We start from the raw sequence: 15,622 nt of genomic DNA, 5'->3' as shown, positions 1-15,622 counted from the left end.
GCTGTGTGATCTGACTGTCCATTAACATGGACAGTGATTTTGGAATACATCTACAACATAATAATCACCACGTAATCATAACCTCTTCATATACATAGATCTGTTACAGATAATTGTCACTATATGCAATATTAAGCAGCAATCCTCTTATAGACTCACCTGTTATAATGAGGTACTCCTGTAGAGGGTCCCATTCCTAAGTTTGGTGTTGTTTCACGGCGAGAGCCCCGCGATCTTTCTTTAGAAAAGAAAAGAAAAACGATGACATTTTAACCAAAGGCACTTCTGCTCTCTTTCAGGTAAGTGTGAATATCAAACATGCAACATTACAGCAGATTAAGTGAAATTTCCATAAATCGGAAAATGATTTAAATGTATTACGATGCAATTCGGAGGATATATTCAAGCAAGCTCGCTTACATAAAATGCAATGCGGATAATACTTTTATAGTATGTCTGCTTGGTGCCAAAAGCCAAAAGTTAATTAACTACAATGTCACCAGCATAACAAGGGTAATAATGGAAAGGGAAGCTTTTGTCCACATTTTCTCTCAGAAAACATCAACCACGACACAACTGTAGGCATTGCTCATATTCACCTATAGATTTCTTCACTATCCATTCATTTTCAAGAACTGACATCGCTCGAGTTACATTACACGCAATATCATTCCAATTATTGCAACAAGATTTCATGAAAGTGAATATTTAATGCGCATAAATTGTAGATTGTGCACACGTCACAAATAGCACTTCCCATAATGAACAATACATTCTTTTGCGAAATCCATCAAAACACAATGTAATTCAAACAGTACCTTTTGCCCTCTTATGCGCAATGTTCGGCCCTCATCAGCAGAAAAAAAACCTTCTAATCTATAGGAGTCTTCCAGTTCTGAGCGCAAAACACACCAACCACTGACTTCACTGTCTGAATGGAGACCAGGAGAAAAGGCAAGACAAGGGAAGGACACACGGAGGCAGGGTCCAATGCTCAACACCTCCTCAAGTGACCCGCAGTAAGTAACAAGCATTCTAACAATAGCAGCCTCATCTGAAGCCACGGTTGGCTCAGATTTCAAACTTAAGAGAGGCAAGGTGCCTCACACCTTCCCTTGTGTGCGCATGGGATTGCAGAAGTCAGAGATACAAGGACTGTGGACAGCTGGGAATGGGACCTTTGACGCAGGCCTGACTGCCCCACTAACGCCTGGAATAGATTAGAGCTAAGTAAAGGTGTTCAGAATTGTGGTATGAAGGCAAACACATTGTCAACATTATGTATGCCCACTGTATGGACGAACTAAAGAACTTCCTGTTGTTATCCAGGCTAAGCAAGGTTCACTAATGAGGTATTGGTATATCAGGGCCTGCCTAGTGTATGATATGATGTATGATGTGCAAATCAGCACTTTTCTTTTGAGCGACTCCGTCGTTTGGTTCGTGTTCTATATGGCGGTTCTTGTGGCGCAAATGTGTGTAAGCCTGTCCAAACAACTAACTGGAACAATGTGTCCGTGGTCCGGCAGGTGTTGCTATCAGAGGACATTTATTGGAGACCCTGGTGGAGTTTGATGCCTATAAGTTACAACAACAGATGGACTGGGAGGACGTAAATAACAAAGCAATTAAAAGGGGGCAAGCTGGTAAAGAATATAATCTCCTTTTTGCGATTATGAATGTCAAACATTTATTTAGGACGCCTAGATTTTGTACCGAAATCGCTTTTCAACCCTCTGTGGAAGGTTTGCGCCACTCTGCTCTGGAGAGGCAAATAGGAAAATAGTTCTTCGAAAACAGTTTTCTTCTTCGTATATTATACAGTGTTGTTACTTCTCTTGTGAGTGTGTGCCAGCATGTGTGTCCCGCAACTGAAAATGCCCACAAGCAATTACATTTAACCACCAGCTCTGCACATTCTGAAACCTCTGAAACTCTGAAACCAGAGAGAGCAGGACTAAGGTAAGGAGTGCTGTCCACAATCTAGCTCTTGTTAAACATGTGTCTTGCCATTATATGCAAGCCAAATTTGGTGGTTATGAATCCATTGTCTTCTGCAAGATATAATTATGTTTAAAAATATGAGGCTCAGTCTGTTGGCCTGACCTCTGTTGTCTCAGAGAGTCCTATCTTTCCCTTATAATCCTGGGTGAGATCTACTGTACAATTCTAAACTGAGTTCTACCAATCAGACACATTGCTGTTATCATTAAGATGTTGTTAACTACTCCAAATGTGCACCTGGTGGCTGGCTGCAGTATCAGTCATAATAAGCCCCTTAGTTCTTATCACGCTGATGTTTGTTCAAGTGTTTGTTCTTCGGATACGTTGAGTTTTAATTAGTTATTTGATGCTATGAAAAAGGGGGTGAACTCTGGCTCCAAATGATGTCACCAGCACAAGATGGCAGCGGCCGTATCCGGGAGAGTTTGGCTTTCATTTTTATACAGTGGGAGGAAGTGGAGACGCGTCGGCCATCTTTATGTACACAGTCTGTGGTTAAAATGCGTTAAAACTGTGAGTTTTGTATTCAGAATATGTGTGCATTAATGATGCTAATTCACATGTCTCTCTCGAAAGACTTTAGGTACTTACGTGGGTCACCTCGTGGCTGGTTGGTCTGGTTCAGGAGCCCCCCTGAGGTCAGCTGGGGAAAAAAGAGCCACGTGTAAATCCACGCTCTCGCTTTACAAATCTGTGCATACAGTTTATAGACCACGCTCTCGGACTCATAATCCGTGGCCACAGATTTGTAAACCGTGCCCAAGGATTTGTATACAAGTAAAAGGCTTTTTAGCCAACCATTTTCCTGACTTCCTGTTTCCGCCCGAGGGCTCCACGTATTTGTGGAGTCTTGTGATGTTTTGCATCAGCTGTAGAGCCACAACTGAGAAGGAGGGTCACCACCATGGACAGTGACCTTTCTCCCTTCTGCCAAAGAAGTTCAACAGCCCAGACTCCATACGTCCATTACATTTTCTCTACTTACAAAACCGTGCCCACGGTCACCCCATTGTGATCACGCCAAACAGTGCACCGACTGTACTGCTGTTCCTTTTTTTTTTCTTCTTCAGATGGTTGTACATTAAGTTATTGGCGGCCTATTGCTTGATCACCTGTTGCTGCTCCTCTGCCATGCGTCACACAAGCTGACCCCAAGCTTGCCCACTAAATCAGATCAGCAGAGCCGTGAAGGCAGCCAGCCAGCAGGAATTTCACAGGTTATCTTTGTGCTCAAGGATACAGCGCCATGCCAGAAGGCAAGGACAAGGGTAGACGCAAGGGTACGGCCGACTTTTGGAACTTTACGAACCCTTTTTTAAAAATGGGGCGGTATAATCCTGATGTCACAACTTAAACGAAATGAAATGAATGGCTGTATTTGACACAGCCCAGGTAATTGACTCTCACTAAAATGATCATGAAAACTGTGCGCAGAATGGAGCATGTGACTTAGAAAGCTGAGTCAAATCAAGCACATAGGGTAATGTTGCCTCCCAAATGACATCTTAAGGCCTGTTGTAACATTTCCAGGTCTAACTATATGTTTAGGTACTATTACCATTTACATTATCCCACGTAAACTTGAAGATGAACTACTTATTTATCCCATATGACAAAACCACATACATACATACCATCGTGGGCCTGTGATAATCAGTCCTTATGTTCAGCATCTTAAACCACATTCAATCCCTAGCTATAGCTATTCTAACGTTAAACAACTTTTACTGTCTCCATGGCTTTGCAGCAGTTTTAGTATAATAACCAATTTTACTAATTGCAGTACCACATGCAAACAATAGGTTACATATAGGAGTACTAATAATCAGAATAAAACTAAAATGAATCCAACAAAGCCTAACACCTAACAGAAGGTTCGGCAAACATGAGCACTTACCATTCCAGGAAGGCCCATCGCAACTAGAGCTAGTTAACACTGTCAGTTTGAGCAAGCAGTTGCAGCTTACACTGAGGATTAACTTCTGTCTTAACCGCTTTGTCTCAGTTTTCACCTTCTCTCAAGAATCGTGCCGGAGGCGTTCTGTTTTTCGGGTCCGTCCGCCCGTCCGCCCCCATTCTCAGGAACGCCTCGAGGGAATTTCTTCAAATTCAAAACGCAAAACACAAGCGTCCACTTGGACTCGAGGGTGAGCTGATAAGAATTTGGTGGTCAAAGGTCACTGTGACATCACAAAACAGTGACTTCGTCGGGCAATGCATTGGTGACACTTTTGACTCCAAATCAAAGGTCACTGTGACTTCAAAATAAACTAAACTACGCATATTGTCTTTGTTCTAGCACTGGTGATTAAGTCACATTGGTAACTAACACATCGGTACGTGCGGTCACGAAACTTAACAGGTGTTTAGCTGATGTCAAAATGAAGGCCGAGTTCGGAGATGGGTGGGATCTGAACCAGGGGCCCATAAAGTAGGGGGGTAGGAAGTAGAGATGGGGCTACTAGCCCCCACTTTTACGCCCCTGGCCCACATCCGTTTTTAAGCCATAGATCACTGTATTCCAGTGTGTTAGTATGCGAGTGTGGTCCAACCCATGAGTGGCGAGTACTCATGTAATAATGTAGTAATGACTACTGAGAACTCATGGGTCGGAACATCAACATGCCGACGGGCGTTGCGCTTTGGATCCGTGGAGTTCATCAGTCCATCACTGTTGGTTAACAACATTATACCAGTGACTTCAGTATTTCAAGCCAAATGATTTTTAAACACCAACATTGGGTGCATAGTTTGGGTTAACTGCTGATTATGTTCTACTACTGGCTAAAAATGTCAACCAATACGTAAAAAAGATAAATAAAATACACTACATTAGTAAACATGCATAATGTAAACTGATTACGAAGAAATGACACAACAGTGACACTGCCTGATCTTTTGCTCATCTTTTTATTTCATGATTAATATTCACATCACTGGTTAACAATTAATCACAATGAACATCTCTTTCATACCAAATATTCAGAATCGAAGGGGGGAGATGAGCTCTATCTAATAGGACAGATGCCTCTAACAACCAGCAGTTTGTTGTCTTCTGCATGCTTTTGCTATGGTGTTGTGCCCTACAGAATAATACAGCGCACACTACAGTGGACCCACTCCACGGCACTGAAAAGTAGATTGTTTTGCCTCTGTGTCCTCTAAATTTGCAGCGGCAGATTTGGACATGTAGCTCGAACCCTATAAAGAAACCCCGTCTTGTAAATACAGTGTTCATCGTGAACGAAGCCTTGATGAACAAACTGCCTGAAATGTTGGTTTTGCTGGATTACCATCTGGCGCATATGTGCTAAAGGACACAGGTAGAGAACGCTACTTGTCAGTGCCGTGATGCTGGCGAGCCTCTGTAGGTGGGAGACACAGCTAGGGGCTCCAGGTGCATATCTACCAACACTCCCTTCTAATCTGGGTTGAACCTTTTTCCCCGGGTTACATTTCATGCAATTAGCCGTCTCTCTCTCTCTCTCTTAGAAGGACAGTTCAAGTTCAAACTGACGGTATGTTTGAGCTCAGCATTCATTGCTTCTTGAAAGTGCTAATTGGTCCAAAATGTTCCATTACTTTCGGCCTTTTGTTACTGACACTGAGGAGATAATTTAGTCCAAGACTTCCTTTAATTCAGTCTTGTGTTGGTAGGTATGTCAAGGTGTCTATATAGGAGCTGTCTAATACAGAACATTACTTTCTACCACATGCCAAAAGACTAAGCCCGGTTAGTCTAACGGGGGGGGGGGGTGGCGGTAGTCGGGGAGAAAGGGCTGACCAGTGTGTGTCACATGTCACATGTAGAGTAGTGCATTACAAACCAAAGTGGAAACCAGTCAGATTCTTTCTCAATTCTGAAGTGTGTTATTTTGCTTTTCTGGGATTTTCTGTCCGTAACACGCCAGACCACGACACACACTGCCTCCCTTCCCGCCCGTCAGTTTGAATCCCGTTAATAGTGTTTCCGTATGTGATCTATCTTCCAAAACAGAACAGAGACAAACCTCATACATGTATTCATAATCTTGCATCTTTAATACATTTTTAAAAACATTCTTGAGACTTAAGCAGCCCTTTTCTTGGAGGAAAAAAGGCAGACTCTGAAAAAAGAAAAGTACACTTTTCCTTTCTTATGCTTTCAATCTTATAATACCATTATTAACCTTAACGGTAACAGACAGGCCTATGAACGCGAAAGCTCATCTGTCAACATCCTCAACACCCTGTAAAGAAGTAAGATTTTTTTTTTTTTTTTTGTCTTTTTTGTGTTGGATTTATTTGAGTTACTTCTGGAGTGATAAAAACATGGTGGAAACTATATACAAGGGACAGTGTAAGATACTAGTGGAAGGGTGTTGTTCAAGTGCTATAACTGGGGAATCAAACAGTTGTGAACGGACATCGAAGGGAATCTGGTTATTACCTTTTTGTCCAAGCTGCAACTTTATCCCACAAATAACCACGCTGGTTACTACTGAGTGCTAAAAGCATAAATCTGGTCTGAAACCGTCACGGTCGTCTCGCAGCGCCCTGGTGGCCTAGCGGTTTAAAGATGCTGACCATGTCCAGGGACCGTTGCAACAGGTCATCACCCATCTCATTTCCTGTCAGCTCTTCCAAAATCCTATCACAGTCGTCTCTGAAGTAAAAACAAATAAGGAAAATGAAAAAACAAAGATGTCCACATTCGGGGGCCCTTTATAGGTCTATTTAAAGTGTGAGTCTGTAACGCAAGTTGAAAATGTTTTAATTTAATTTCTCGGTGACTTCACTTAAATCGCACATAATTAGTTACACAAAACACTTAACTGGAATTTGTTTTTACTTTATGGCCCCGTAGATTCATAAATTGCAACTTCGTCGTTAGCGACGCCCCTTTCAAAAACTAGCTAGCCGTCTGGCTAACAAACAAAACAAGCAGTGCTTTAAACCTTTCGGAAGTTTTGCCATGTGCGCCATCATTTTGATCAATTCAGAAGTCTGTTTTACAGCTTTCCAGAACAAACCTCACATGGTTTGGATGCTTGCCATTTCAACGAATCAACCATGCAGCATCGGAGCTGCTGCAAGCTCTCGCTGTCACTGTCTGGGCATCATGAAATCATCACTTATGCTGAAGTGAGTGAAATTCATTCACGACAAAACATTCTACCGGAGGTAGTGTTGACGCTAGTCCTCTCAGAACATATCAAATTCAAAGTTCAGTATGGTCCTCTTAACCGGCCATGAACAGGAACCTGCCCGCTTGGGGAATGTGACTTTGCAGCTTGGTCAGAAAGTAATAACCAGTGAATGTCGACAGGAACAACATGAGGGCAGACTGAGGAGTGTTAAACCATCATAGCCAATAGTACAACACCGACGACCAAAGTTCCACTAAAATCCTCAAAGCCGACCAAGATAAAGGGGTACCGACGTGTCATCCAAGATACGCAGCCTCAGGTCGTCCCGTCTATTTGGTAACACACTCTTACACTGAGCTTCCAACACACATGAAGACTACAACTTGTTCTCATTGTATATACACAAACCACTGTCCACACCTATCAAAGTGCTTTCATTCCCTTTGTTCTTCTATTCCCGAAGAAAGATTCACATTATCGTTGTCACATATGATCCACACATATGTATGTCGCGTACCGTGTTTTACTTTTAGGCAAGTCATGGGAATGATTTGGAGGGAACAGTACAATATTAAATACGCTTTTAGTTGTCTAGTCTTTATTGGTGACTATTTGATCACTTGCTCTTTGATTATCATGACTTTATCTAACTACCAAGACTGTTTTGCTCCCAAAAGCACACATGTACAGTACACAGTTGACAATGTTTTACCAATATACAGTAAAGCAACTTTTATATCACTTTCAGTGCGTCAAGAAATGAACAAGACTGTGTTCAAAGTGCACGAGACTTTTGCGTTTTTTTGAGGGGAACTGTACATAATTAATATGATTTTAATAGTATTCAGTAGTCCAGACACAATATAGCGTGGCCATCAAAGCTAGTTTAAATCACAGCAGCACTACAGAAGCTTCTCGAATGACGTAAGGTTTCTCAGTCAGCCTTTGTTGAGTCTCAGAGCCAGACTATCAGTGTTCCAGAGGCTAAGCAGCGCTCTCTACAGGATGGATGCAGTAGTAACACTTCACACATCTGACAACTACGGCAACACCCCACAAACACGCCACTAATCCTTCGTAGTTTCAGCGGAGACCATCCCAGCCTTTAACTAATGCACGATGCATAGACGGTGAGTAGGCAGGGCCTCCTCCATGAAGACGGCGGCTTCTACTCGTTTTACTGGCACGTGACAATGCTTTTGGTCTGTAAATCAAAGTCACTTCACAGTGTTGTTTTGATAGAATCTAAAATGCCAAAACTGAATTTAGGTGATTTCCTAAAATAATACAAACAAGCTGAAAAAAAAAAAAAAAAAAGAGTTACCTTTTTCTCAACAATTGTGGAAACGTAGCAGAAATAATGTTCCCTACAACTTTAGGCGTATTTGTCATCAGCCATTGATTTAGATTTCCTTTAAAACTGAGTGTACTATTTTAGTTTTTTGTTTTTTTTAATCGCTCAAAATGTGGATCTCTATTTTACAAGTAGAGATTTGTTCACTAGAAAGACAGCTTCAAGCACCACTGGATGGTCCCGACTACTTGCTGAAATACTGCTGCATTCATGGCATTTTGGAGCTGGGCAGTTTCTGCTGTCCAGTGTAGTAATATATATATTTTTTTAAATCATTTTATTTTGGACTTTTGTATATTCAGTGATATCCTACACAAGAAAAATGTAAAAAAAAAGAAAAAAAAGAAAAGCATTTAAAAAGCTATTTATTTCCATCTATTTACATTAGATGTTGAGTAAAATATATGCAAGGGACACGAGATAACTACAAACTTGATAATATTGATGCAGTAGCCACCTCAAGTGGCTTGGTCGTAGACAGTCTCTCGTAAATACATATGCACGGAAAATGCCAACTTCAGACTTGCCATGAATGCAACATTATTCCCTTTAACTGACAGTTCTTCCAGCGAGTGAACTCCTCTCTTCGCTACCTGTTGACATCTGTGGTTCTTCTCTGTCTCTGTCCTTCTCCCTGTATGTATACGTCATGTGTATGCACGGGTAATAACAGGAGGCCTTCCCAACTAAGATCACTGTATTGCTGTCAAAGAGATGGGAGGGTGGGGGGGGGGACACAGGTAGAGCAAATAGACGAGAAGGAGGCGGGATGAGGTGAGCCGATGATGAAAATGTCCGACAATGACTATGATGGGAACAACACACCGACACAGCTCATCATTGTTTTAACAATATCAGCATAGACCACCAAAACACAATAAAGAGTTGGTTTCATTCTAGCACAGAGAAATGCTTCTATGAACAGCATACCGTTTTTATTTCAGGGTGCTGATTTGTGTGTATTATACTGTATGTGTGTGCTGATTCCTGTGTGTGTGTGTGTGTGTGTGTGTGTGTGCGTGCATGCACACCGACAAACCTGTGTGCTTTCCTGTATACATCTGTGCTTATGTGCAAGTGTGTTTGTGTGTGAGGAAAGTTAGCAGGTCTCACAGAGAGGTTTCTAAGACGCACCGGCTAGAGGGAGGACTTAAAAGAGGGCGTGGCTGCGTAGCCCCACCCACTCTCCACTGGGGTGAACCACATGACCAGGAAGTACCACATGTGCGAGAGGAGGAAGGATCTGTCTGTCTCTAATAGCCACATGTGAACTGTAAATACTAGACACAGCTCAGGATGACTGCTGGGGTCCCTAACAGTGGGGGGGGGGGGGGGGGGGGGTCTATAGGTGTGTGAGTGGGACTGAAGGCTACATGGGGGGCGGGGGAGGGGTGGTTAGACAGTATGGGAACCAAAGAGTTATGGTGGAGGGTTGCGTGTGCTGTGGCAGAACTAGTCTTATTAAGAAAGACTAAAGGGTTTAGTGCCCCCACCCTTACGCCATGCAAAGGGACATATGAGTATTTATAGATAAAGGTTAAGGATTTCTAAGTCTTACACTGAAATATGTCTGTTGCTTAAGGTCCTTTTTTTTATTTTTTTTGGGTCATTTTTTAAAATGCTTTCATCAGACCAAACTGAATGGGGCTGCAGTGCTGAACCATCCACAGCAGTTTGTGGACTTGTGCCAAGACCATGTGACCAGGACCGATCGAAGTGTTACAGGTTCGGCTTCATACAGCTAAGTACAGCGACACTAAGTAGCGCCATCGCACTATATATCCCCGGAGGTGGGCAGTACAGTCTACAGATGTGTGTACACCCTGATGTATAAACAAATATTCGAGATATTGTGTGAAGCTAACGGGGATCCAAATAAAGAATTAAAAAAAAATATTGTGTCGTAGTGAGTTAAGGCCCGGTCACACCAGAAAGTCGTATGGTTTAAATAAGTAAACTACTGCGGCTGGCGATATATTTGTACTATGATTCCTGTCTCGTAGTTATTCCTCTTTTGTGCCAGTTTTGGACGGTGTAACACAGCTAATAAGCCGTTAAGATGGCTTGCTATCGGTCGATGGAGGAAGTTAGCATCTTAAAGTCCACTAACTTGGACTTGACGCAAAAGATCAACAGGATTTTGTCATAAAACCTCATCATTTGAAGTGCTGGCGTGACCAGGTCTTTGGTTGGACACTGTCCGCAATAAGAAAAGTGCTACATACAGTATACTGTGCATTAATGCTTTCATGTCGCTTGACTAAAAAGGGCTACGGCAGCTAGCAGCTTAACTCCGAGGTCTAACAGAGAAGGTGAAATACCCCTGTTCAAGATCACGCCTTCCTCGTTTTTGACTTTGTGTTCACTCCTTCGAGGTCAAATGCTGTGATCTTGGCTTCAAGATCAAATACCTGCGTACCAGTGCCAAATCCTTTTTTGAGCCAAGGCCACCCAGGGAGGCGACGGGCCTCCCCCATCGCCTGCCTTTCATGACGATTATCATGCAGTAATCACACCGTTCAGTGATGTTTCTACTTGTAGTTAAAAGTCGCCGCGACTGCTGTCGATTAACACGTATTTTCTCGAAATATAACACAGGAATTGTCTGACATCCTGACAGCTTCTGCGCTGACTTTCTGTCCAGATTTTTAAGCTGTATCTTTAGATCCGTTTCCAAACGTCTCCGGTTTGTATCCCCTCTGCTCTGTATAAGCCCTCGTCCTCTACACCAATCGCTAATTGTGAGCATCATGATATTAATAGTCCAGAGATAAAGACGCGGTATTGTAATACATTTGGTGGAGACTTAACTGGTGCAATGATACCAAGAGATGTAATGGCAAATCACGTTTGATTACCTATAATTAGACAACGTGCAGTGCTGTAGATACTGTAGATTTGGAAATAATTGCTGGCTGGCTGGGAGGCTGGAATGTGGTGATTTGAAGCAGACTCGACAGTGCTTGCCCTGCTGCTGGCCAGTAGCAGGCCCTCAGCTGATTAGTGTGGTCGGGGGCTAAATGGACATGGACTGGGAATGGAGGTGGGGCAAACAGCAGCGTTAGCGTAGGTCTGCTAACAAGGTCGGAAGATCAGAGTGGTTTTGGATTGTGAATGCCTGTAAGAGGGGCCATAGATTAGCCTTAGAAACCGGGTTCCGAGGCAGGGTGTAAGGGCGCTAGAAGGACACGTGTTAAAACAGTAATTAGACTCATGTGGAAATATTGTATGAAAAAACTGGCTATGCTCAGTGTACTTCCGTACAGCATTGACTACGATAGTGGGTTTATTGCGTTGAGGTTGTTAAATTTGGGGTTTAAATCAGTGATTACAAGGGAATTTTATCAGTCGAGAAGCTGGTGGAACCCCACACAGAGAAACACAGACAAACAGCGAGTGCTCTTCTCTGCGGCGGGCAGGGCCAAAGGTCGACCCGAGGGCGTCAAGAAGGTCAAAGGTCAGGGTTGGAAGCGGGAAGCTGGCAGGCGGACCCCAGAGTAACACTGAGAGGCGATCGGTCAGTTCGGTGCTGCGGTGGGCGAGATGAAGGGCGGGGCCAGAGGGAAGTGACTGCGCCGTGGTAGGTTGGTTGGTTGGTTGATTGGCAGGTCGGCGAGCGCCATGCGTGTCCAAAATCTACAGGTCACGGGGACTCAATCTGTGGAGAGCGAAAAGGAGAGAAACGTGATGCCGAGGCAGGGGTGGAAATTTCCAGAGTTTAAATTTCGCCCGCCAGATGGTTCTCTAGCTAATAGGCTGTTACTGTCTGGGGCAGGTTCGTATGAATTATGGGCTGTTTTTTTTTTTATTGCGTTACCGCCGCAGCCATCCATCAATTAGGCCGAGTTTGGCAACCGCGTCGGGTGGCAGGAGTCTGCTGTCCCTCTGAAGTCAGGGAGTCTGGAGGCCTGCTGCAGTGCCAGACGTGAATGTATCCACCAACTGGCTAATCTTTACTTTGCAAGTCTCATAATTTCATTTAGCAGCAAAGTGTCGGCTATTTTTTACCACCCCACTCCATCAGACACGTAGCAGAGAGCAGGTATACGCACACCCAATATTGACTTATTTACAGCCAATTGTCTCTTGACAAAAGAGTAAGGGAGGAATTACACAGTGTGTTTATTTGCTCTCGCATGAGCTGCAAGTGCCAGCATGCCCAGCTGACTATCTTACTGCCTGCAGTAGCAACAGAGCGCTATTTCTGACCTAAAAATGGGACCCATGTCAATCATGGGTATGAGCCTTCCCGAGTGAAACGGAGAGGATTTGAGGACATCTATAGGCTGAACGGCGTGAAGATTTGTTTTTCAAATAACATTTTCAACGAGATTTTTTTTTTTATTCGTAACACTGCACAATAATACTTATTACTAGCTTTACCCTACAATGCAAGAATAATGCCGCTCTTTTTTTTTTTTTACCGTGTCATCTAAATGGACCGTCAGCTGGCGAGGACGCTGACTTTTTTGCGCAGCTTTAGTCTCAGCGCGATATCATGTATGTGGCCATTACGTGCATATCTGCCTACTGTTTACAGGTTTTGTCTTTCAAAGCATCTGAGGTGGAAACGTTAAAAAGTCCGTTTTCAACTGTCTCACGGAGCTTTTTGCCTGTTAAAGATAAAACCTGCCAGCAGCAGCCTGCTTCCGTTTGCTTCTGTCTGACATCACGGACCCGTTGTTTGAAAAATGACTACAGATTTTGGGTGGGAAATCTGCCACCCACTTGTCTCAGTGATGCGTTTGTCTGTGCTAAGGGGCTCCCTCAGTCCGTCGCCCCCAAAAGGAGTAGGTGTGGGCTCCTTCACCCCGTTCTCCTTAGCAACACCTCCTGGTGCTGTTGCCTTGGCAACGCCTGCTGGTCCTGTTGTCGGAGCGCCACTTGGGGGTGAAGATGTCTTCTCCTCTGTTTTCTCCTCCTGTAGCCAAATATAGACACACAAGGGCAGGGACACACACACACACACACACACACACAGACACACAGACACACAGACACACACACACACACACACACACACACACACACACACACACACACACACACACACAGAACACTATGTTTTTCTTTATAGTGTTTATAGTGTGCTATCTCGTGCTACCACACCATCTAGTGGTGTCGGCCAGCAAAAGCACAATGAGTCAGCAGAACCAGAGAAGTGAACTGTCTTTTTAACTGGTGATATTAATGGCTGAGTTAAAGTTTGACCTTGTGTCCGTTGGTCTGTCCGTTGCCTGGTCCCACGTTGTCCAGGGATCCAATCTTAGACTTGGCTTTAATGTTTAGCTTGTGGGACTCGATCTTCACATCCCCGCCACCTGAGGTCAAAAAGAAGGACGTTGGTATGAGAGCAGCAGAGAGTGGAGTCTGAAGGGAGGGAAACGGAGGAGAACGGAAGTTTTAAGACCGACCTGGCTTGTGTTTGATGTTGTCCTTGGAGCCACATTTGGACGTCACCTTGCTCAAATCCACCTTCTTATTCAGGATCTGCACCTGGGGAAGAGGAGAGCTCATAATGTAGCCTCTTTATATATTTAACTCATGAAGACGCCACACCCAGCACAATGCAATTTACACTTTGGCGTCCACTCTACTCCACCTCACCCATCGCCGTGCACCTGGTGCATTTACAGAGAGGATGACGTTCTGTGCCAAACAATGGAGCACGTGGGAAAAGGGATACAACACAGCAAATTGAGGACTACCTACCCATGCTTCACTCCCTACTTTGGCCGGTTTTATTGTTACTGAAGGTGCCTTTTTGTTTTGTTAGGCTGGTAAATGATGCTCCACTTATGCAGACAGGCTATAATTGGAGGACGGGAGAAGGCAGTCATTAGACCGCCGTCACTGCATGAGAGGGTGCGTTCGGGATCACAAGGAAGGATCCTGATGAGTCTGACAACAGCTGGCACCGATGGATTTTAAAGACCCGGTGACCTGCCTGACAGTGTGTGATGAGATCAAATCACATTTACATATCTGATGACTAACAGTCAGTCGACTGTGGCCCTCTGCGCTGTTAAAGTTCTATTCGAAAACAAACGGAGATTAGTTCTGATTGCCTGGTTGACAACAGAGCTCTCCCTCATTAGAGGTTAAATATTAACGACCTGATTTTATAATATCAACACAAATGTTTGAATTTTTTAACAGCTGATTTAAATATCCATGATGTCATTTCAGACTGAGGAAAAACACACCAATGACTTCAGTAAATATGGAACATTTGAACATCGGCGCAGCTTTACAATGTGTTAATCCTACTACAGTACAATCCCACGAGTACCCTAGTACTGTAGTATTAATACCTTACAGGAATGTATTGGTTTGTACTTGCTTACTTTAGGTGGAACCTGCTTTGGAACATACTTTTACATGTGTTGTTTTGCATTTCCATGTAAAACAACATCATAACATAAAAAAAAAGAAAAAAAAAAGGGTACACAGCACCTAATGTAATCAAGGCAGCCAAAAGATGGACAAGACAAAGTAAAGATTAAACAAACACATCTGGATAGCAACAATAGTACAATGGCTGGGAGGTATTAGTGGGACCAATCACGGGCAACGCGACTTTTTATATTGTAGCATGACAAAAACATCAAGCACATGAGTGTCTTTCATAAGATCAATGCCGTATCAATATGTATTCAACGTGTGTTGTGTGAAATGATTGATTTCTGCCATCCACATTCCAACCGCCCCGATTTTGGGTTTTATGTCAATAATTAACATCTATGTTGTCACGACTACAGTTTAAATCGGTGAAGTGAACCAGCGATTACTGGTTTCTTGAGTGCTTGCGATATGCGCCCAGCCTATAGCTTTATTTTTATTCTTTTTCTCCAGTACACCCTTTGCATTGTGTTTAATTGTTCTGAGGCAGCAAAGTGGAGATTGTGAGAGCAAGCCCAGGGACGGAGTGTGATAGTGCAGCAGGTGTTCGGAGCAGATGGGAACAACGCTTGGAAGAGGCGGGCAGAAGGACCTCTGGTCAGTTCACTTCACTACGTGAAATCCATCCAGGGAGCCATAAATGTGCCAAATTACGAGCGAAAGTGATAACGCTTTCATGTAAACGTTTGATATTTGAAAAGAGGGATTTCTGTATTGTTGAACTCCAACTCCT

At 43.5% G+C, this 15,622-nt stretch overlaps 1 protein-coding gene across 1 annotated transcript in view; it reads right to left on the bottom strand.

Annotated features, from left to right (window-relative positions):
• Window positions 1-12,685: 12,685 nt before the first annotated feature.
• Window positions 12,686-15,622, bottom strand: part of LOC139296467 (microtubule-associated protein 4-like) — a 65,716-nt gene continuing 62,779 nt past the window's right edge. Inside the window, exons 14-17 of the mRNA XM_070918871.1 lie at window positions 13,902-13,983; window positions 13,699-13,808; window positions 13,216-13,408; window positions 12,686-12,696 (exon numbers count right to left, since the gene is read on the bottom strand). Coding sequence (XP_070774972.1) covers window positions 12,686-12,696; window positions 13,216-13,408; window positions 13,699-13,808; window positions 13,902-13,983 — 396 coding nt within the window. The remainder of the gene's footprint in view (window positions 12,697-13,215; window positions 13,409-13,698; window positions 13,809-13,901; window positions 13,984-15,622) is intronic.

The sequence above is a fragment of the Enoplosus armatus genome, chromosome 14, assembly GCF_043641665.1.
Source record: "Enoplosus armatus isolate fEnoArm2 chromosome 14, fEnoArm2.hap1, whole genome shotgun sequence".
Lineage (NCBI taxonomy): Eukaryota > Metazoa > Chordata > Actinopteri > Centrarchiformes > Enoplosidae > Enoplosus > Enoplosus armatus.
The sequence above is the reverse complement of the archived record's forward strand: the minus strand, read 5'-3'. Positions and strand labels throughout refer to the sequence as shown.